The 24,189-nt window shown below is 41.2% G+C and overlaps 1 protein-coding gene across 5 annotated transcripts in view; it reads left to right on the forward strand.

Annotated features, from left to right (window-relative positions):
• TFB1M (transcription factor B1, mitochondrial) overlaps positions 1 to 24,189 on the forward strand; it is a 329,682-nt gene that overhangs the window by 86,962 nt on the left and 218,531 nt on the right. For all 5 annotated transcript variants that reach the window (XM_073585711.1, XM_073585709.1, XM_073585710.1 and 2 more), the window contains one exon: positions 637 to 756. In XM_073585711.1, the coding sequence (XP_073441812.1) occupies positions 637 to 756 (120 nt within the window). The remainder of the gene's footprint in view (positions 1 to 636; positions 757 to 24,189) is intronic.

Genomic DNA, 24,189 nt, shown 5'->3' on the forward strand with positions numbered 1-24,189 from the left:
ATGTGGTCTGTGTTCTGTTGTGAATAAAATATGGCTATAAAGGATTTCTAAATCATTGTATTCTTGTTTTCATTACATTTTACACAGCCTCACAACTTTTTTTGGAATGGGGTTGTACCTTATTAGAGAAACGATCTGTTTTCCCACTTACCAGAATCCTCTTCTGCCCCTGCTGCCTAATGTATATAATTTTCCTCAGAATTCAGTGGCAAAATCAGCTGGAAGGAACCGGCAGAGAGAGATACAGATAACTGCTGCTTTCTAGTAAGTGTTTACAGTGCTAGACACGACACTGCTCCTTACTGCTGTAAAGCGCCCACTATGTTGCTGCTGCTTCTGGTCACGTACTACATAGAGCAGGAATCCCTTTTATGTCTGCGTACTGTGTTTGGGAGACATCATAGTCGTTAGTCTCCACCCAGTAGCTCAGGGAAAACTGACAATTTAAAACCGGAACCTCCAGAAGTGAAAACTGGTGAGATGGTAGCATATAATAATTAAAAATAGTGTTATTTCTTTCTTACTTATAGCTTATTCTGATTTCTGTGCAATCACTTGAAATAACAATTCTTGAGTTAAATGTGATATTAAAGTATTCTTCATATATATAAAAAATGCTTCTTACATTATTTTCAGAGGATGACAGCGCCCACTGGTGGTAAGCAGAGGAGTAGACTGTCGATTATGACTCAGTATCTCTGCCAAGTCAAACATTGCTTTAGTATTCCTGGTCGAGCCTTTGTCCCAAAACCTGAGGTATGTTTTAAAGGGATTATGTGGAATGTATGTAGATCTTAGAGTTCACCAATATGTAAATTCGATAACATTTTGCCTCTATTCTAGTGATTCGTGGGGAGGACGCTTTTAAGGATGATTGCCTTCTCTTCATTATAATTATGGCAATTCTTAGTGCAAATTCCCCGCCGGGTGTCAGCTGGCACTCCTTGCTGGATTGGTGCCTGCACCACTCCCGACACTTTAATTCCCTAAATACTGCAATCCCTAGTGATCACAGCATTTAGCAGGCATGCAGAGATAGCCCCCCCTTTGCAATCTGATCGGCAACCCTGAAGCCCCGTCCATCCATGACCTACCAATAGCCACATAACTGTGGAACAATCATGCAGTAACTGACCAACACGTGTGAAGAGTTTCTGCCACAATCTGACCATACCCTGATTAAGCTCATTGGCCTCACAATTGCATTGTTTTTGTTTTTTGCTTTAAAATTGTAACACTGGACTTCAGAAAAAATTAAGGCTATGTGCACATGGTGCGTATTCTGCTTTGGAATTTTACTATATCCGCAGGTCAAATGACCTTCTATTTCCTGCGGACTTAGTGCATTTTTTGTGCGGTTTTGCTGCATGTTTTGTGCGGTTTCCCCCTGCGGTTTTCCACCTGCGGATTTCTAGAATGAAGCAGGTGGAAAACTGCAGCAAAACCGCACAAAAGAAGTGACATGCTGCTTTTTTCATTCCGCACCAAATCTGCGCGGTAAAAAACGCAGCATGTGCACTGCAGATTTTGTTTTACATAAGCTACAATGGTACTGTACATCACATGCAGTTCTGCTGTAGATCCGCAGGGCCAAATCCGCTGCGGATCCGCAGCAGAATCCGCACCGTGTGCACAGAGCCTAATAAACGGGTTGTATGTATGTTAAAATGGTATGGATAAAAAGAAGTTCTTATGCCATTCAGTGAGAAAATGTAAAAGTTATGTCTCAGAATATGGAAACACAAACCAATTTTTGATTTGTATTCTGTAAAGTTTGTAAATCAATTTAAATGCATACACTCGCAAACTTACTCTTAAAAGGCATTTCTTGTTGACTGAAAACAATGGGGACATTGGGGATCTCAAAAAAATACTGATCCCAACAGAGACAAGCAAAGAAAGTGAATATATCCACAAGGAGGTACATCCAAAATCTCTATTTAATCCTCATCAACACAGAGGACCCTTTTTTTTCATTAGTATCTGAAGAATTTAGAAAGTGGGAAAATAATAATAAAAATAAAATCGAAAAGCATGGAATTGGGAAAAATAAGGCAAAAAAGGAGAACAGTATCTCTAAAAGAGAAAAAATGGCATTGGAGGATTTGAGAAAAAATACAGATATAGTAATAAGACAAGCTGATAAGGGGGGGAGTAGTTGTGCAAAACAGATCTGACTATATTGAGGAAGCTTTTAACATAGTCTGATACAAGATATTATAAAATTTTAAAAGAAGATCCTACACAATGGTTTGTCCAGGACTATCACCATATGATCAAGGAAGCCTATGAGAGGAATATTCTTAATAAAACAGAAAAAAAGTTTTTAACAAATCCTGCGCCAACCATGGCGTTATTTTCTCATTTACCAAAATTGCATAAGAACCCTGAAAAACCACCTGGCAGACCGATTATATCAGGAATTGTGTCTTTGACTTGTCATCTTTCTCATTATATTGACTTGTTTTTACAAGATCTGGTAAAGTCTCTTGCTTCATATTTGAGAGATTCCACACAATCGAGGAACTGAGGGATATTGAATGGGAAGATAACTATTCCTTTATCTCGTTGGATGTAAATTCATTATATTCCAACATAGATCACGAAATTGGGGTAAATGTGGTGGGTTTTTATTTAGCAAAGAAAGAGATGCTCCCTGAACAAAGATATTTTCTGTCAAAGGGTCTTAAATTCATTCTTGAACACAATGTGTTCATTTTTGAAGGCATACTGTATTTACAGTTGCTCGGCACCGCGATGGGGACTCGGGTCGCGCCAAGTTTCGCAAACTTATTCATTGGGCGATTCGAGTCCTCATCGCCACTCTCTAAGCCTGTTTTCAATGACAAAATAAGGCTTTATAAGCACTTCATTGATGATCTGATTATTATATGGAAGGGGACAGAGAAGGAAGCGGCACAGTTAATAAAGGATCTCAATAATAACACCTGGGGGATTACCGTTACATCACAAATTAATAAACAAAAAATGGTGTTCCTTGATCTAGAGATCAGCCGTAGTGGGAAAAAAATTATTACAAAACCGCACTTTAAAAAGGTGGATTCAAATGGCTTTTTAGATTTCAGCAGTGCACATTACAAGAAGTGAAAGGTTAACATACCCCACAGCCAATTTTTTCGTATAAGAAAGAATTGTACGAGAGAATCTGATTATGTAGATCAGTCTAAAATTCTAAAAAGAAAATTTAAGGAAAAAAGATGCCCAAAAAATTTGATAAATAGTGCATATAGGGATAACAAAGTAAAAATACAGGAGGAATGTTTAACCCCTTAGTGACAGAGCCACTTTGCAGCTTAATGACCAGGCCAATTTTTACAATTTTGACCACTGTCTCTTTATGAGGCTATAACTCTGGAACGCTTTAACGGATCCCGCTGATTCTGAGATTGTTTTTTCGTCACATATTGTACTTCATGTTATTGGTAACATTTCTTCGCTATGTCTTGTGTTTATTTATGAAAAAAAAAAAAGAAATATGGCGAAAATTTGTAAAATTTTGCAATTTTCAAACTTTAAATTTTTATGCCCTTAAATCAGAGATGTGTCACACAAATTTCTTAAGTAACATTTCCCACATGTCTACTTTACATCAGCACAATTTTGGAAACAAATTTTTTTTTTTGTTAGGAAGTTATAAGGGTTAAAAGTTGGGCAGCGATTTCTAATTTTTACAACAAAATTTACAAAGCCATTTTTTTAGGGACCACATCATATTTAAAGACATTTTGAGGGGTGTACATGGCAGAAAATACCCAAAAGTGACACCATTCTAAAAACAGGACCCCTCAAGGTGCTCAATACTACATTCAAGAAGTTTATTAACCCTTTTCGTTCTTCACAAGAACTGAAGCAATGTGGAAGGAAAAAATGAACATTTAACTTTTTTTTGCAAAAAAATTAATTTAGAACAATTTTTTTTATTTTCACAAGTGTTAGAAAAGAAAATGAACCAAAAAATATTTTCACAAGTGTTAGAAAAGAAAATGAACCAAAAAATTTGTTGTGCAATTTCTCCTGAATATGCAGATACCACATATGTGGGGGTAAACCACTTTTTGGGCGCACGGCAGGGATTGGAAAGGAAGGAGCGCCGTTTGGCTGGATTTGAGATCTAACGCCATGTTACATTTAGAGAGCCTCTGATGTGCCTAAACAATGGAAACACCCCACAAGTAACCCCATTTTGGAAACTAGACCCCTTAAGGAACTTATCTAGATGTGTGGTGAGCACGTTGAACCTCCAAGTGCTTCACAGAAGTTTCTAACGTAGAGCCGTGAAATTAAAAAATCCTTTTTTTCCCACAAAAATGATTTTTTCGCCCCCAAATTTTTATTTTTACAAGCATAACAGGAGAAATTTGACCCCCAAAGTTGTGCAATTTGTCCTGAGTACGCCCATACCCCATATGTAGGAGTAAACCACTCTTTGGGCGCATGGCAGAGCTCAGAAGGGAAGGAGCACCATTTGACTTTTTCAATGCAGAATTGGCTGGAATTAAGATTGGACGCCATGTCGCGTTTGGCGATGCCCTGATGTGCCTGAACATTGGAAACCCCCCCATAAGTGACCCCATTTTGGAAACTAGACCCCGTAAGGAACCATTACAGGTGTCAAACCGCAGGAGAAAAATGCAGGCTAATCTGCAATCCGCAGGTAAAATGCAGGTTATTTGACCTGCGGATTTTCCTGCGGATTTAGCCAAATCTACGCTGAAAAATCCGCAGCAGAATCCGCGGTGTGTGCGCACACTGCGTAATGCTCTGCAGATTTTTCCCCGCGGATTTGAGAAAAACCGTAGGTAAATCCGCAGGTCAAAAGACCTGCGGATTATCTGCAGTTTTTCTGCGGTTTTGCCTGTGGATTTCCCCTGCGGTTTGACACCCTGTCATTGAGCAGGTGCCAAACCGCAGCAGAATCCGCACAAAGAATTGACATGCTGCGGATTTGAAACCGCAGCAAATCCACGCGGAAAAATCCGCAGCATGTGCACTGCGGATTTCATTTTAGATAGATTAAAATGGTACTGTACACCGCAGCAGAAACTGCTGCGGATCCGCAGGACAAAATCTGCTGTGGATCCGCAGCAGAATCCGCAGCGTGTGCACACACCCTAATTCTAGCCCTAACCCTAATTTTAACCCTAACCCTAGCCCTAATGAAAAATTTGAAAAAAAATTAGGTATTTGTGTGTGTGCGTGTTTTTTACTTTTTTTTTATTTTGATCACTGTGATACTTTATCAGAGTGATCAAAATAAATGTATGGAATCTGCCGTTTGGCAGATTCCAGGTGGGCGCACTGCGCATGAGCCGCCCGCCATTTTCCAAGATGGCGGCGCCCACCGGAGCCCGGGACGGAGCCCAGGACCACCAGAGGGGACCCAGGACCATCGGTGACTATAAGGGGGGGATCGGGGACCCTATTTCTCTCTCCTCTGATGTGCGATCACATCAGAGGAGAGAGAAATTTAATTGAAAATCACGTTTTGTTTTTTTTCTTTTGCAGTCGCCGTTAGGGTTAATAACGGCGATCGCAAAAACGGGGTCGGTAAAATCCAACCCGATTCATGTTCTCTGGGGTCTCGGCTACCCCCGGCAGCCGAGACCTCGGAGAAAATCCGACACTGGGGGGCGCTATTCACTTAAATCACAGCGTCGTTAATTAAGGGCGCTGTGGTTTATGTACCCTCAATGACCGCCGTTAAAAGGCGTATCGGCGGTCGTTAAGGGGTTAAAAGGAAAAAATAGGAAGGGGGATAATTTGACCATTGGTAAATAAAAAAAGTGATGAACGCTGGAAATTGAATTTTGTGACAACATTCAATAGGGGAAATAAAGTCAGAAGAACTGTGCTTTCAAAATATTGGTATATCTTGAAGAGTGACCCTGTTTTGGGAAAACATCTCCCTGATAAACCAGGGATTACATATAGAAGGGGGAAAACTTTGAAAAATTTGGTGGCCCCCAGTAAATTAAAAAAACAGTTGGATTCAAAGGGAAAAAACAAAAGTATTGATCAAATTTTATGTGGTGTTTCTCAAGGAACCGGAGTTTTTAAATGCACCTCTAAAAAATGTTGTACCTGTGGGATCCTAGATCACGGGGCTAAAACTATCAAATGTAATAGTACTGGCGAGGTCTTTGAGATTCCTCAAAGACTCACCTGTAGCAGTGATTTTGTTTTGTTGTATACATGTCATCACATGCAGTTGTGGTTTGCAATATGTGGAACGCACTGTGCAGACACTGCGGTCCCGCATTAATGGTCACAGAAATAGAGCAAAAAACGGCCTTTTAAAACATAGTCTCTCAAGGCATCTACTAATTAAACATAACAAAATTTTTAACATAAAAGTAACTCCGGTGGAGCAGATACCCTCTGGTGTTGCAAATAGGAATGCTCTTTTAAAGCGGAAAGAAACGTTTTGGATATATCGTCTGGGAACATTATTTCCAAATGGATTGAATGATGTCATAGAGAGAGTTTGAACATTGCCTTTTTGTTTTCTTGTTTTTTTTTTCCTGTTTTTTTTTCTCCTTTTGGGCTTTTCCTTCTGGGTTTTTTTTTTCTTCTTGCATCTATGTTGTCAAGGTTGCATCAATCAGTGGGTGTGTTCCTGAACTTGGTCCACACCCTAAATCAAGTTTCTGAGACTGGGATAAAAGGTTTCTACTATATATAAGCGTAACTGAATTTTTTACTATTAGGATTTGTACTGTGTTTTTATGATACCTGATGAAGGATATACACTGTATCCGAAACGCGTTGTATCTCCTCTTTTTTAACCTATCAAATAAAAAAAATATGAAATATCATCTTTGAATGTGAGTCCTGGGAAGCGCTGCCATTCATGGGCTGGATGTGCTTTTCTTGATTTATGAGCACCACATTGTCCTCCATATAGTAATATGGGCACCACAAAGTCCTCAATAGAGTATAATGGGAACCATATAGTGATCCATACAGTATTTTGTTCCCCATTATTGCTTCATACATTATTATGGGCCCCATATATTACTCCATATAGTATTTTGGGCCCCATATATTGCTCCGTACAGTATTTTGGGCCCAATATATTAGTCCATACAGTATTATGGGCCCCATATATTGGTCCATACAGTATTATGGGCCCCATATATTGGTCCATACAGTATTATGGGCCACATACAATGCGCCATACCGTATAATGGCCAAATATATTTTTCCATACAGTATAATGGGACCCATATATTGCTCCATACAGTATAATGGGGCCACATAGTGCTCCATACAGTATAATGGGCCCCATACAGTTTTGTGAAAAAGTGTTTGGCCTTGATTTGATATTCTTTTCCATGCTTGTCAAACTTAAAGGTTTCAGATCACCAAACAAATTTAAATATTAGACAAATATATCAAAAGTAAACAGAAAATGCAGTTTTTAAATGAAAGTCTTTTTTTATTAAGGTAATAGGAAATCCAAACCTAGGAGGCCCTATGCGAAAAAGATTGCCCCCTATACCTAATAACTGGTTGGGCCACCTTTAGCAGCAACAACTGCAATCAAGCATTTGCGATAACTAGCAATGAGTCTTTTACACTGCTCTGGAGGAATTTTTGTCCTACCCATCTTTACAGAATTGTTGTAATTTAGCAACATTGGAGGGTTTCCGTTATTATTATTATTAATAATAATAATAATAATAATAATAATAATTTTATTTCTATAGCGCCAACATATTCCGCAGCACTTTACATTATAGAGGGGACTTCTACTGACAAAAGACATTACAGCACAGCAGAGCAATAAATACATAGATCAAAACAGATACCAAGAGGAATGAGGGCCCTGCTCGCAAGCTTACAATCTATAAGGAAAAAGGGGAGACGCGAAAGGTGGATGTTAACAATTACTTTTATTGTTTTTGTTTGGACCATCCATAGTGTAAGAATCGAGTGTTCCTGTTGCTGCATAAACCAGTTAACAGCCTAAGTATGTTACAATACAGACACAGAGGGCTATTAAATGCAAAAAGCATGTGAGAACATGATGCGAGGAACCTGGTTATGGTAAATAATTTTGAAATGAGCCACATGGGGATATTTAGGTTAATGCGTTGAGGCAATAGACCAGTCTGAACAAATGCATTTTTAAGGCACGCTTAAAACTGTGGGGATTGGGGATTAATCGTACTAGCCTGGGTTGTGCATTCCAAAGAATTGGTGCGGCACGTGAAAAGTCTTGGAGACGGGAGTGGGAGGTTCTGACTAATGAGGATGTTAACCTCAGGTCGTTGGCAGAACGGAGGGCACGGGTACAGGGAGGAGATGTAGGGTGGTGCTGAGCCATGGAGGGCTTTGTGGCTGAGGGTAATAATTTTATACTGAATTCTGGAGTGGATGGGTAGCCAGTGTAAGGACTGGCACAAGGTAGAGGCATCGGTATAACGATTGGTGAAGAATATAATCCAGCATTCAGGACAAATTGGAGAGGGGAGAGTTTAAGAGGGAGACCGATTAGTAGAGAGTTACAATAGTCCAGACGAGAATGAATAAGAGAAACGGTAAGAGTCGAAAGTAAGAAAGGGTCGAGTTCTAGAAATGTTTTTGAGGTGCAGATAACAAGAGCGAGCCAATGATCAGATGTGGGGGATGAATGAAAGCTCTGAATCAAGTATGACCCCAAGGCAGCAGGCATGTTGCTGGGGAGTAATGGTGGAACCACACACGGAAATGGCAATGTCCGGCATAGGTAGGTTAGTAGAGGGAAGAAACATGGGGAGTTCAGTTTTGACAGGTTCCGTTTCATATAGAGGGAGGACATGATGTTAGAGACAGTGGTAAGGCAATCACTGGTGTTTTCAAAAAAGTCAGGCGTGATATCAGGAGAAGTGTATAATTGAGTGTCATCAGCATAGAGATGGTACTGGAACCCATATCTGCTGATTGCTTGACCAATAGGGGCAGTATACAAAGAGAAGAGGAGGGGGCCTAGAAGCGATCCTTGAGGAACCCCAACAGTAAGGGGAAGATGAGAGGAGGAGGAGCCAGCAAAAGATACAATAAAGGATTGGTCAGAGAGATAGGAGGAGAACCAAGAGAGAATGGTGTCCTTGAGGCCAATGGAGCGGAGTAAAGTGAGGAGGAGCTGATGAATATGTGTTGAATGCTTCATCCAAGAGAATTAGTATGGAGTAGAGACCATTAGATTTAGCTGTTAGAAGATCATTAGAGACTTTAGTGAGGGCAGTTTCAGTAGAGTGTAGAGAGCGGAAACCAGATTGTAGAGGGTCGAGGAGAGAGTTATCTGAGAGATAGCGGATAAGACAGGTGTGAAACAGGCGTTCTAGGAGTTTAGAGATGAAGGGCAGATTAGAGACAGGTCTATAGTTAGCGGCACAGTTTTGGTCAAGGGATGGTTTTTTAAGTAATGGCTGTATGATGGCATGCTTAAATAAGGAAGGAAAGATACCAGAAGAGAGTGAGAGGTTGAATATTTTTGTTAGGTGAGTGATGACAACGGGGGAAAAGGACTGGAGGAGATGTGATGGAATGGGGTCACTGGTGCAAGTGATAGGGCGAGAAGATGCAAGGAGCCCGATTACTTCTTCTGTTACTGATTCAAAATCAGAGAGTGAGCTAGATGCAGTGGAGAAGGAGGACAGCGCATGGTATGAGGTGACTGGGAGATAATTTCCTGTGTGATATGGTCAGTTATTTCTTTGAAATAATTAGCCAGATCGTCAGCGTGGAGATCTGTGGTTGGGGCCTGCACTCTTGGGTTAAGTAGGGAATGAAAAGTGTCAGACGTTTCGGGTTATTGGATAGTGAGGTGATGAGGGTGTTGAAATAGGTTTGTTTTGAGAGGTGAAGGGCACTGTTGTATGTTTTAAGCATAAATTTATGGATGAAATCTTCGGGTAGATTGGATTTTCTCCACAGACGTTTGGCACACCTGGAGCACCACTGTAGGTAGCAAGTTTGCAGCGTGTGCCAGGGTTGCTGCTGTCCGTGCCTAGTTGTTCTATGTATAGGAAGTGCAGTTTCATCCAGAGCACTTTGAAGTGTTTCATTGTAATGCTTCAGTGCAGAATCAGGACATGAGAGGAAGGAGAATGGGGCCAATGATGACTGCAAGTTCTTCATAAGTTTCTGGGTGTTAATGGCCTGTATGTTTCTAAGGCCGGTTTCACATTAGCGCTTTTACAGCGCGCGCACGGCCGGGGTAGCTCCGCCCCCGATCCGGCTCTCTGCCCGGCATGCCCGCCCCTTCCTTGTAGCGCCGCCTCCTAGCGGACAGCGGCGCCTGCGAGCGGCGCACCCTATCTTTAGCATAGGGTGCGCCGATCGTGCGCAGTCCGTGCGCTAGTTGCGCTTTGACCTGCGCTGCGCACTTTTGACGGTGCGCCGTGCGCGCCAAAATCCGAAAAGTTTGATTTTGGCGCGCACGGCGCACCGTCAAAAGTGCGCAGCGCAGGTCAAAGCGCAACTAGCGCACGGCCTGCGCACGATCGGCGCACCCTATGCTAAAGATAGGGTGCGCCGATCGCAGGCGCCGCTGTCCGCTAGGAGGCGGCGCTACAAGGAAGGGGCGGGCACGCCGGGCAGAGAGCCGGATCGGGGGCGGAGCTACCTCCGGCCGTGCGCGCGCTGTAAAAGCGCTAATGTGAAACCGGCCTTAAAGTGTGAAAAGTGGGGGTGACCTGGGCGGGATGGCAGTTCTTGATAGAGAATGATAGAAGGTTGTGGTCAGAGAGCGGGAGAGGGGAGTTTGTGAGTTTACATCTTCATGCGTGAGGGAGTTAGTATGCTGCGAGAGGCCGAAAAAGGAGGTTAGAGATAAAAGGTGAGAAGCAGATGGTGAGAGGGGAAAGGCAGTGGGAATGTTGACATCTCCCATGATGAGGGTGGGGATGTCACAGGAGAGATATTGTGGAAGCCAGGTGGCAAAGTGATCCAGAAACTGATGGGAGGATGATACACCACCGCTACTCGCATGGACAAGGGGACGTAGAGTCTGACGGCATGGACCTCAAAAGAAGGGAAGACAAGTGAGGGTACTTGAGGGATAACCTGAAAGGTACATTTGGGTGATAGGAGCAGACCAACGCTTCCACCTGCTCTGTTGTCCCATCTTGGGGTATGAGAGAAGTATAAAAAACAAATCTGAACTGAGAAAAGTAAGTTAATGTGTATGCACAATGTAAGTGCATATTAACACATGACCATTAACCAGAGAAAACAAAAAGCAAAAAACACAAATGTCCTGAACTAAAAAGTAAAAAATATATTGCAAATAATGTATAAAGATAATAATAATAACTAATAAGGGTATTTAGTAAACATAATTTTGATCAAAATAATGTACAAGCCATCCCGCCACGTCACGGCAACCCTTGTGGGACAGTCCCTACTCTAGTATTTAAAACCTTTTCTCTTGCCAAGTGACGTGAATGTGAATAAGGATCGAGCGGCTGAACCACTAGTAACAGCTTAGGCCAGACTGGATGGCTTTCCCAGCTCAGAAAGAGGGCGGTCACACCCATATATGCACTGAATGCACAATGAAATGAATAAAAAACAAATCTGAACTGAGAAAAGTAAGTTAATGTGTATGCACAATGTAAGTGCATATTAACACATGACCATTAACCAGAAAAAACAAGAAGCAAAAAACACAAATGAGTTTCATTGTGCATTCAGTGCATATATGGGTTTGACCGCCCTCTTTCTGAGCTGGGAAAGCCATCCAGTCTGGCCTAAGCTGTTACTAATGGTTCAGCCGCTCGATCCTTATTCACATTCACGTCACTTGGCAAGTGAAAAGGTTTTAAATACTAGAGTAGGGACTGTCCCACAAGGGTTGCCGTGACGTGGCGGGATGGCTTGTACATTATTTTGATCAAAATTATGTTTACTAAATACCCTTATTATTATTATTATTATTATTATTATTATTATTATTATTATTATCTTTATGCATTATTTGCAGTATATTTTTTACATTTTAGTTCAGGACATTTGTGTTTTTTGCTTTTTGTTTTCTCTGGTTAATGGTCATGTGTTAATATGCACTTACATTGTGCATACACATTAACTTACTTTTCTCAGTTCAGATTTGTTTTTTATTCATTTCATTGTGCATTCAGTGCATATATGGGTGTGACCGCCCTCTTTCTGAGCTGGCAAAGCCATCCAGTCTGGCCTAAGCTGTTACTAGTGGTTCAGCCGCTCGATCCTTATTCACATTCACGTCACTTGGCAAGTGAAAAGGTTTTAAATACTAGAGTAGGGACTGTCCCACAAGGGTTGCCGTGACGTGGCGGGATGGCTTGTACATTATTTTGATCAAAATTATGTTTACTAAATACCATTATTATTATTATTATTATTATTATTATTATTATTATTATTATCTTTATGCATTATTTGCAGTATATTTTTTACTTTTTAGTTCAGGACATTTGTGTTTTTTGCTTTTTGTTTTCTCTGGTATGAGAGAAGTGTAGTCCACCATTTGAAAAAAGCAGCAGCAGCAGTGGTGTCTGACTGCTGAATCCAGGTTTCAGTAAGAGCCAGAAGGTTAAGAGAATCGGAAAGGAAGAGGTCATGGATGAAGGAAAGTTTATTACACACTGAGTGAGAATTCCAAAGGTCACAATTAAAAGAGATAGAAGGCATGCAGGGAGTATTAATAAGATTAGAGGGGTTTCTAAGTGTAGCAGTTGAGGGGTTTGACTTACTATAACATGAGGGGCCGGGGTTGGGAGAGATATATCCTGCGACTAGAAGGAGGATAGAAAGCGTGATTTGTGAGAGCGTCTCTTGTGTTGGATGGTGCAAGTGAATGGATCAGTGCTGTTTAGCAATGTGAAAAGAGCGGGAGTGCTATACATAGGAGAGAAAAGGATAAAGGGGCCGATATGAATGGAGTGTAAAGTTAATGCAAGGGCGGTGGATGTGAGTGAATGCAGCAGCCAGGATATAAATTATACAAATTTATATGGTATATATTTGTGGTAATCCAAATGTACAGATTTATGATTAGATTTATTAATTTGTCTTACCTGTCTCCTGCCCTAACAGCCATGTTATAACTGCCCGTACTTTGATACATGCACATAAATGCCCCCCCTGCATAAATGCATCCCCAGGCTAGGTCTGAATATATAGCAGGCCAGGTCTAAGATCTTACTTTTTTTTTTCCTTCTCTCCTCACTCATTAGCAATCAATCAAACTAAGTTAAGACAGCAGGACACAATAAATGTATTGAGCAGATAAACAAATGTCCAGGCCTACATGGATCATAAACCACTTTGAAAAGTTACTTGACCTCATAGCATAAGGGGACAAGCAGAGTAAGTTGAAATAACTATATACCATCATATATGCTGCTAACATGAGTAACATAGGTAGGACACATGCAGGACTGAGTGAAGTTGCTTGAAATAGTTAAATACCGGGCCTGGCCTAGCTCACAGACGTGTGAGACAGGTTTCTTGGGAGCTCTGAAGGGACACCTCAAAATCCGACTTTTAACTCAACTTCAGCAAGCCATCCTGTCTCCAAATATCTCTGAGTCCTTCTGGCACTATGAGGATACTTTTGGCTCCAAAAGTTATCATCTAAATCAACTTTTGAGAGAAGATAGGTATTGAGGCCCACATCGTCACCAGACCTCACTTCTGGGCCTGCCTGTACTTACACCACAGGATTTCTACCTTAAGGACCCCTCAAATTCTGCAAGGCATCACCGATGAGGCACCCATCTGCAACCCCCAGGACCCCCTAATCTTCATCTGGGCTCCAACAGGAGAAAGCCACAAAAAGAGAGAATTAGGCCGCTGCCAGCCGCAGATCGCAGCTGCGATCCTGCGTCGGAAGACCGGGACAACAGATCCTCACAGCGGTTCTACAACGATTCAGTGGTGAAGAGGACGAGTGACATCTCAGCTGTGACCCCTTCTCAGGAACTGGGATGGCGACTCAGACTGTGGCTGCTTTGAGAGAACGGTGCAATTGTGAGTATAGCGCTCACCAACTTCACCCCTTGCCACCCCCTTGGGCGACTTCTCCAGCAGTTTGACTACCTCCATCAGCTCCCGGAGCTTTGCCGTGCAGGGCTCTGTGGTTGCAGCTGCGGCGCCTCCAGTGCGAGATAAACCCCTCCCACCTTTACCGCAGCCGGCCCTTGTTCTCCCTGGCGACCCCGCTGCGTCTCTATAACTCACGCAGCCTGCTCGTCCCTTCTGGAGCTGCAGGGACATCTCCACCTCCCTGTGGCAGCGGCGGAGAGGCTCACTAGCTAATTACAGGCGACCGTCTTCAGCTTTGATGGGAGAGCTTCCTTTACATGCAAGCTGCGATCTCTGCCTATAAAACGTGACGCAGCTGCGGCGTCTCCGGGAGCGCGGGGGAACTCCTACTTTTGCTTTCGGTTTCACTGTAGCCGACTTCCGCTCTCCCCGGCGATCCCCGCTGCGTACTTATAACTCTCGCTGCCTGCTCATCTCTTCTGGAGCTGCGGGGACTTCTCCATCCCCCTGTAGCAGTGGTGGAGAGGCCCACAGAGTATATACAATTTACAGTCTTCAGTCCCATATAAGGGATCTCTTTCTGCATCAAAGTTTCAACCTCCAATCACAGCACGTACATCCCCTGCATCTCCTAAGCTGTTTACATATACTTTAACAGTAAATTGATTCACAGGTGACTGCTCCTGGGTCACAACTAGTTCTTAGGACCTCATTGTTCCGAGCGACGCTAGGTCCAACTGTGATAAGGACCTTCTTACATTAGCCTAACAGCGCCTGGTGATCTCTGTTGCGACATCCTTTGGGATCCTATTTTAGTTCGCAGCTGCGAACGATAATTAAAGAACCTACTACAACCTTAGAAGAGACCCCAAATTCTGCATTGGCATCCCTTCTGGACCTAATCCTAGTGTCTCTGAGATTAAAGCACTTAAGTTGTTGCACCTAGTAGCCTGAACTATTATACTGAAAGTTTCGTTTATACACCTCTTGGGTCAACTCAGCTACTTTGTGGATCAATATTGACTTTCTTGCGGAATTTACTGTGGTGTAATGACCACTGTGTTCACTAGGGAGCGCTGTGTGGATGTCCCAAGAGAACGGATGAGTGGGAGAATCCTGAAGGATAGTTATGTATCTCAAAGAGGGTGGCTTTGAGATGGAGACTTGTGTATGTGTGATCAGCAATCTCTCATTGCTGAGGTGTTGTTTCTAAGTATAAGGGAGAAGTCTTCAGGTAACTAGAGAGATGGGCGGGTTCTGGTTACCTACAAACCCACCCAGGGGTGTGTCTGAAAATGCCTATAGTAAAAGGCTATGTAAATATGTGAAGGACCTGTGATGAGGTCATAGCCATGTGACCCGGTGGGCGTGGCTACGGACCATATATGGTGGCCAGGGTAGGTCACATGGGTGAATGCTGGGACCTAATTGGTCCAGTTGGGAAGGTCCGGTGAGGAGAAGGATCTCCTCACTAACAGCCTGTGGAGCGGCTGTGCGTGTGCAATGGCGATTTGTGCCTGAGAGCCCCTGGAGGGAAATAACGTATGCGATGGTGAAGCCGCATAAGGAACCCTGACGGGTGAGATAACGCTGAGGCTGATTAGCCTATACAATGGACGCTATGCTGATATGAACTGTATGTTGTATATTGCTGCCGTGGTTTATGACGGTGAATAAACCTCACGGACTGATATGGTTTTATGGAAAACCCGTACCGGATGTGATTTATTTGTTGCCAAGCGAGTATCCCCCCAACCTTGAATGACAGCGCTACCTCACATTACCTTAATTCTAGTATATTCCTTGATTGATTCTAGTAACTGCTACATCCGTATATGATGTGAATAATTCTGGTAACCTTTAGTGATTCTAGTGTTTTCTAACCCGAATTTTATTCTAGTATATTTCCTCATATTGTTATCACTCTGTAGAATTGTACTGCAGGAATCACTTCTCTTCTTGTTCTGCCATCAATCCAGCCAAGACGAGTAACCCAAGACAAAGAGGTAATTTTGTTAAAATTTAAAGGGGAGTACACGAATTTTACTTAACATACACACAATGAAAAATTCCAGGTCACTCGTAAAGTCTAATACCTCATCTTCCCACAAACCATGTAGAAAAAATTACCATTCAAACGACCAAGCTAAGGTCCCTAGTCCACTCAAATCTAGGTCTCCGCTAAAAAGAGACGAGATTCTTTTGGGATATAAACTCCCGAGTCAAAATAGGCCTGAAACCACTCACTCTAAAAAGAATCTAGTATCCGATGAGATGGACTTATCACTCAATTCCAAAAGACAGACCCCAGGGTCTTGGGGAGAGAAACACTCTGCCTTATCTAGAGAAACCTCAGAAGAGGATGAGGATTCAAGCGATTACTCCCCTAATATTAGTCCAGTTAAAAATAAGCCTAGACTGGACGCTCCCCAACAAGACTATAACTCTAATTTCCCTCCTCTCTCTGCGTCCAAAGCTGGTCAAACCCTCTCTATTGATAACATTGAACATCTCCTAAATAAACTAATGGATAATATTGATAAGAAATTTGAGCTTTGTTTTAATAAACACGAAAACAAAATGGATAGAGCATTGGCCAAATTCGAAATGACACTTGCAGAACAAGAAAAACGAATTGTAAGACTAGAACACAAAACCACAGACTCTACAGTTGACATTGAATACCTGTCCTCAGAAATGCAAAAACTTAGAACGAAACTGGCGGACTTAGAGGACAGAAGTCGCCTCAATAATCTTAAAATACGTGGCATACCTGAGGACATTGCACAAGAAAATCTAGCTGCCCATGTAAAATCCATTTTTCAAAAAGCTATACCATCACTCACGGAATCTGATTTGATAATAGATAGGATCCATAGGCTGCCACGTCCATCAGGGATCCCAATTGAATCTCCTAGGGATACAATCCTTCGGATTCATTTCTTTAAAACAAAAGAGAAAATTCAGCAATACCTAAAGTCAGAGAAGACCTTCCCAGAACCCTTTCAAGGTCTAAACACTTTTGCAGATTTATCCAAGGAAACATTGTATCTACGGAGGTTCTTCCACAAAATCACTGCAGCCCTTAGAGATAAAGAGATCCATTACACATGGGGTTTTCCCCTTAAGTTACTAATCCACTTCAGGGGTAAAACTATACCAGTATTCTCCCCGGAAGAAGGGGCAAACTTCCTGAGATCTCTGGCTGAGCCTTCCCACTCCAGGGACAATAGATGAATAGTTTACTCACTTACATAGGTTTTGCTTACATCAAGCACACCTGGCTTGCTTTACCTCAACAATGAGGTTCTACCCAAAAATTCCTAACCACGTATTATATCCCCATTAGGTTAGAAGTACCTTTCTTTTGAGCAAGGCACCTATTGGAGAGCTTTACACAGTTCTTCTGGTTCGAGACTCCAGTACTGTAGGCACCTAAATTCATTGTTTATGCTATAAGTATACTGTTTGGTGCACTCTATGTCATAACATGCGTGGATTGTAATATTCAGTATGTGGGAAATACTTCACGCACCTTGAGACGTCGTATTTCCGAGCACGTTTATGACGTAGGTCACACTACCACACGCAGTTTGTCTGCTGCTTCTCGACATTTTTTGCATATACATAAAGGAGATCTCAGCAACTTTAGGGTTAATGCCATAGAGAAGGTGCAGACAAAAAGGGTAGGTGGAAATTTAAATGATTTATTATTACGCCGAGAGGCAAAATGGATGTTATTGTTACAAAGCAGAGTTCCAACGGGTATGAATATTAGGAGTGAGATTTTGAGTGTTTTGTAAGTGTGATTTTGACTTACTACCTCCTATTAATCAGCTGGCTATGTTTAGTCTTGATTGTTCCTTGACTTCCTTTGTTTCCCTTTATAAGCATGTGTTCAGATGTATTATGTGTTGTCTTAGAATAAGGACTGGTTTTTTGTCCGAAACGCGTCCAACTACACGTCCTGATGCATCTCTTATCATGATGGAGAATCTTATGATTTTTTTAAATTTTGGAATAAAGGAATAAAAAAATTTTTAATCTAATTACTGATCTGGATGCTGGAATTTTTTCCATATTATGTTTGGTGCACTCCGTGCTTGAAGTTGGTTGTTGTTTATTAAGGTTATTAAATTTCCTACAGGACACGTTCTTGAGTGATTGGTCATATCGACACTTTGATACTCCGCTATCTGGCTGATATCTTTGTCACATACTTGTGATAGCTGTATAGATGAGTATCAAACTTATCACGTACAATGTAAGAGGGCTAAATAGCCCCCATAAGAGGTTCCAACTCTGGAGAGAGCTTAAGAAGTCAAAGGCTGACATTATTTGCGTCCAGGAGACGAAGGTTCTGGACGGTAACCATCCATATTTTCACGACAATGGGTTCCCCCATATATATGAATCTAATAACAAGAAGAAGAAGGCAGGAGTCCTTACAATTATTAAAAATTAGGTCCCATTTGAATTCCTAGAGGAGTATAAAGACGACATGGGCAGATACCACATCCTGGTATGTATTATAAATGACCAGTTATCCACCATAGTAAATATTTACGCCCCGAACCGTCAACAAATTAGGTTCCTCAATAAGTTGCAGAGAAAACTGTCTTTGGTGAGAAAAGGTGTGCTACTGATGCTAGGAGACTTCAATGTGGTTCCTGACAGGCTGGTGGACTCCTCCTCGCAAACCAGAACTGAAGCCTGTAACTTGAACGACTGGCGTTTCAGAAATGAACTCTATGACGTATTCAGGTGCATAAACACCTCGTCAATAGAGTTCAGTTATTTTTCAGATGTCCACCAGACTGCCTCAAGGATAGATCTCATAATCTCTGACATTTTTTCTCTTCAAAAGTTTAACAAGGTAACTATAGGAGATAGATCAATATCCGACCATGCTCCAGTCACAGGAGAACTAACGTTAGGTCCCCTACTGAACAATAGACAATTATGGAAATGCAATTCCAATTTAATTCACGATCATATCCATAAAAATTCAATAGAAAAGTCCATAAAAAATTATTTTAAGGAAAATGGCCCTGACTCCACCACCCCATTCACAACATGGTGTGCCCATAAGGCAGTCCTCAGAGCAGTGATTATCGGCATATCATCCAAAGTGAAAAAAGAAAATAGAACCAAGGTTAAAGAAATACCAGGACATAATTAGAGACAAGGAAAAAGCTCAATTAAAACTCCTATCACCCTCTACCTTCATACAAACAGAGCTACTAAACCTCCGACAACGTCTTAGAAATCTACTCTTCTCTTCATATGATGCTGCCATCAAATCTTCACGTTATAAATACTATACTTCCCTCAATAAAGCAACAAGGTACATGACAAATCACATAAAAAAGAAGCGAATTCATAACAGAATAAACAGATTAATTACCGATAACAACTCCATTCTTTCTCTCCCACAGGATATAGTCCAAGAATTTTCTAAATACTATCAAAAGTTATATAATCTAAAATTAAACCCACAACATCCCCAATCATCAAAGATGGATATTGAGTCATATTTAGCATCAATCAACCTCCCAACTCTTTCGCCAGATGACCTCAATTTCCTAACTTCCCCATTCTCTAAAAATGAGATTGAAGACATCATAAAACGACTTCCTCTACTAAAATCACCGGGTCCTGATGGCTTCGGGAATGCTTATTGCAAAGCATTTAACAATTTACTCTCCCCTCATCTAGCAGATACCTTCAATTGGGCAGCAAAACATGGTTCATTTCCAACAGAAATGCTGGAAGCGTCAATAACACTCATTCCAAAGCCAAAAGGAGATCCGGAAAAAGTAGGTAGTTGTAGGCCCATTTCTTTAATAAATACGGACCTAAAAATATATTCGAAAATAATTGCTAGCAGACTGAGCACAATTTTGCCCTCTCTAATTGGAAATGATCAGATGGGGTTTGTTAGGGGAAGACAACCACCAGATGCTACGAGAAGGGTCATCAATTCATTGAGAATGGTTGCGCTTACAAAAACTCCTACGGCCTTTATTTCTTTGGATGCGGAAAAGGCCTTTGACCGCCTGGGATGGGTCTTCCTTGAACAAACCTTAAGTAAATTCGGTTTTAACAATAATTTAATTACCTCAATAATGGCCTTGTACTCAAACCCAATAGCTAAGATTGTTTCCAGCAACCACGTTTCTGATGTCTTTCCAATCACGAATGGCACCAGACAAGGCTGCCCATTATCCCCCCTTTTGTTTATTTTAGCGATGGAGCCAATGGCCGAACACATCAGGCAAAACGATGAGATAAAAGGGCTGGTAACAAAAAATCGTCAGCACAAACTAAATTTATTTGCTGACGACGTTATTCTGACCCTCACGGACCCTGACAATTTTATTCCAGAAGCCTTAGAGGAATTGAAAAAATTTTCGGCCTGCTACAATTTCAAAATTAACGAAAGCAAATCCAACATTCTCTCCCTTAACCTTAGCAACCAACAAATAAATTCAATTAAATCTATCTCATCCCTCAATTGGCAAACTAAAAATATTGAATACCTGGGAATAATTTTAAATAAAAACCTACGTGATACAGTACAAGACAATATAAAAAGATTAACGGAAGTCGTTGAAAAAGACTGCTCTATTTTTAGAGACAGGGACCGATCATGGTGGGGTAGGAATTTCACGGTCAAAATATTTATACTCCCGAAGGTACTGTACGTCCTGAGGTGCTTACCCCTCCCGTTTCCAACTATTCAATTGACAAATCTCCAAACTATACTAAATAATTTTATTTGGCTAAACAAAAAACCAAGGACATCTAATAAAGCCTTGTATAAAAAGAAATTGAATGGAGAAATGGGAATACCGAGTATTTCGGCTCACTACCATACAACACTATTAAAACAAAGTTCTCAATGGTTCAATCAAGAAATTCCACCAGCATGGTTGGATTTAGAGATTGAGCTTAATAATAACAAGCATCCAAGGGTCATTATCTCAAATACCATCTTTAACCGTACATTTGACTGTACAGCACATCCAATCTTTCAGGCTATCTCTTTGGCTTGGAAGAAACTCTCCACTCCAAAGAGAGGAACCGCTAAAAAGATAATCCTGAAAACCTTACCTCTTACACTAGTATACTCAATAATGAAACTAGATCTACCTGTAAGGTGGTCTGAATTTGGAATTAAAAAACTGAGGGACATCTCCGACGTCAGAAAAATGTCACCCTTTAGTGACTTAAAATCCAAATACAAAGTACCTTGGTCTATGTTTATGAAATATCAAATATTAAAGGACACTATCTTAGATTTCTTACAGAAAAGACCGATATTTTCGGAACCTTCTGTTAAAATCCTGAGTAATGTAGGCCACACAATATTCTGGAGCCACAAGTTCATATATGACAGTTTTAACCAGGACTCCTCTCTCACAAAAGATTCATATATGCTAACATGGGAGAAAGACGTCAAGGCATCCTTTTCAGCAGAAAGTTGGGAAGATGCATTGTCCTTATCCTATGCCTCGACCCTTTCCATGACTTTACAGGAAACCTATTTTAAGGTGCTCTCCAGATGATATTTTACACCGGTTCGTTTGGCTCATTTCGATCCCGACAGGTCACCACTTTGCTGGAGAAACTGCGGCAAAAGAGGTGACTTGTTACACATGTTCTGGAGTTGCCCTGTGACCCAATCCCTGTGGTCGCAGGTCTCCTCTGTTATACACAAAATATATGGTAAAACCTTCGTTCTCTCTCCACAGTCGGCATTACTCTCTCTAGAGCTGGATAGTCTGGACTTAGATGTCAAAACATTAATTGTACATTTATGTTTAGTTGTAAAAAACACTATTGCGTATCACTGGAAGAGTCATACACTTCCTAGTCTTCAACACATCATGGATGTCATGGCTCAACACCAAACATACGAACTTAAATTTGCTCTTGCTAATGATCATTTTTTAAAGTTTTATACCAAATGGTCTAAGTGGGATCACATCTTTCCTACACCCATTACATAGGAAACTGCCCTTTAATTAAAAGCCAGATTTTGGTATTGTGTATTGTATATCATATAATGTGCCAATTACTCATTTGAACTAATTGTTTGTATTATTGTTCTTATGTTATTCTTTGAACATGGCATTGACCATGAACCAAAGTTCTCTGATTTGTTTCCCCTTCCCTCTTTCCTCCATCCCTTCCCTTCTCTTCCCCCCCCATCCCTCTCCCACATTATGCAGACAATGAGTCTACTATGTTATCATTATTATAATATAATAATAAAATGTTTGGAAAAGAAATAGTTAAATACCATTATATATACTGCAAAGCTGAATGATATAGGTAGGACACATGCAGAACTCAGTGAAGTTGCTTGAAATAGTTAAATAACATATATGCTGCAAAGATGAATGATATAGGTTGGACACATGCAGGACTCAGTGAAGTTGCTTGAAATAGTTAAATACCCGTATGAAGAGAATAGTGATGCGTGTTAGATTCAGCCATGTTATAACTGCCCGTACTTTGATACATGTACATCGATTACATGTACATAAATGCCCCCCTTCCATTCATGAATCGCCTCTTAATCTGGTTTTTCTTAAGACTTTCAGAGGTGGACTTGCACCATACAGTATAGTAGGCCCCATATAAAGATTCATACAGTATAACAGCCCCATGTATTGCTCCATACAGTATATAATGACCCCATAGATATCTCCATACAGTATATGATGGCCCCATATATTTCTCCATACAGTATAATGGGCCCATATATTGCTCCATTGTATTGCCAACTTTTTAACACTAAGGTTCGGATATGGCTTTAAAGAAGTCTACTACTTGCTGTATAACATAATTTTATGTCAAAGTCCAAAATTAAAGAAATAGTATGATGGTGTATACTTTTGCATATTTTAGCATACAAATGTTAAGTACATATAAAGATTAAATACATAAAATGATTAAGTACATATAAAGATTAACTACATACAGTGGGAAAAAAAGTATTTAGTCAGCCAATTGTGCAAGCTCTCCCACTTAAAAAGATGAGAGGCCTGTAATTAACATCATAGGTTGACCACAACTATGAGAGTCAAAATGAGAAAACAAATCCAGAAAGTCACCTTGTCTGATTTGGCAAGATTTATTTTGCAAATTATGGTGGAAAATAAGTATTTGGTCATTAACTAACGTTCATCTCAATATTTTGTTATATATCCTTTATTGGCAATGACAGAGGTCAAACGTTTTCTGTAAGTCTTCACAAGGTTGACACATACTGTTGGTGGTATATTGGCCCATTCCTCCATGCAGATCTCCTCTAGAGCATTGATGTTTAGTGCCTGTCGCTGGGCAACACAGACTTTCAAATCCCTCCAAAGGTTTTCTATGGGATTGAGATCAGAAGATTGGCTAGGCCACTCCAGGACCTTCATATGCTTCTTATGAAGCCACTCCTTCATTGCCCTGTGCTTGGGATCATTATCTTGCTGAAAGACCCATCCACGTTTCATCTTCAATGCCCTTGCTGATGGAAGGAGGTTTGGACTCAAATCTCACAATACATGGCCCCATTCATTCTTTCACTAGGTCCCCCCCCGTGTGGTTCTAGGATTTTTGCTCACCATTCTTGTGATCATTTTGACCCCACGGGGTGAGATATTGCGTGGAGCCCCAGATCAAAGGATATTATCAGTGGTCTTGTTTGTCTTCTGTTTTCTTATTATTGCTCCCACAGTTGATTTCATCACACCAAGCTGCTTGCCTATTGCAGATTCAGTCTTCCCAGCCTGGTGCAGGGCTACAATTTTGTTTCTGGTGTCCTTCGACAGCTCTTTGGTCTTCACCATAGTGGAGTTTGGAGTGTGACTGTTTGAGGTTGTGGTCGGTGTCTTTTATACTGATTACAAGTTCAAACATTTGCCATTACTACAGGTAATGAGTAGTGTTGAGTGATACCTTCCGATATCGGGAAATATTGGATCGGACCGATACCCCAAAAATATCGGGTATCGCCGATTCCGATACCGGAAACCCATGCAAGTCAATGGGGCACAAATATCGGAATGAAAATAAACCCTTTCTTTCCTTGCACATCCAGTTCGGGAGGGGGGAAGAGAGTGGGCGGTGCGTGGGCGGACACTGTGCGTG

Source organism: Dendrobates tinctorius, unplaced genomic scaffold, assembly GCF_039654945.1.
Source record: "Dendrobates tinctorius isolate UK_male_01 unplaced genomic scaffold, ASM3965494v1 ptg000087l, whole genome shotgun sequence".
NCBI classification, from domain to species: Eukaryota; Metazoa; Chordata; class Amphibia; order Anura; family Dendrobatidae; genus Dendrobates; species Dendrobates tinctorius.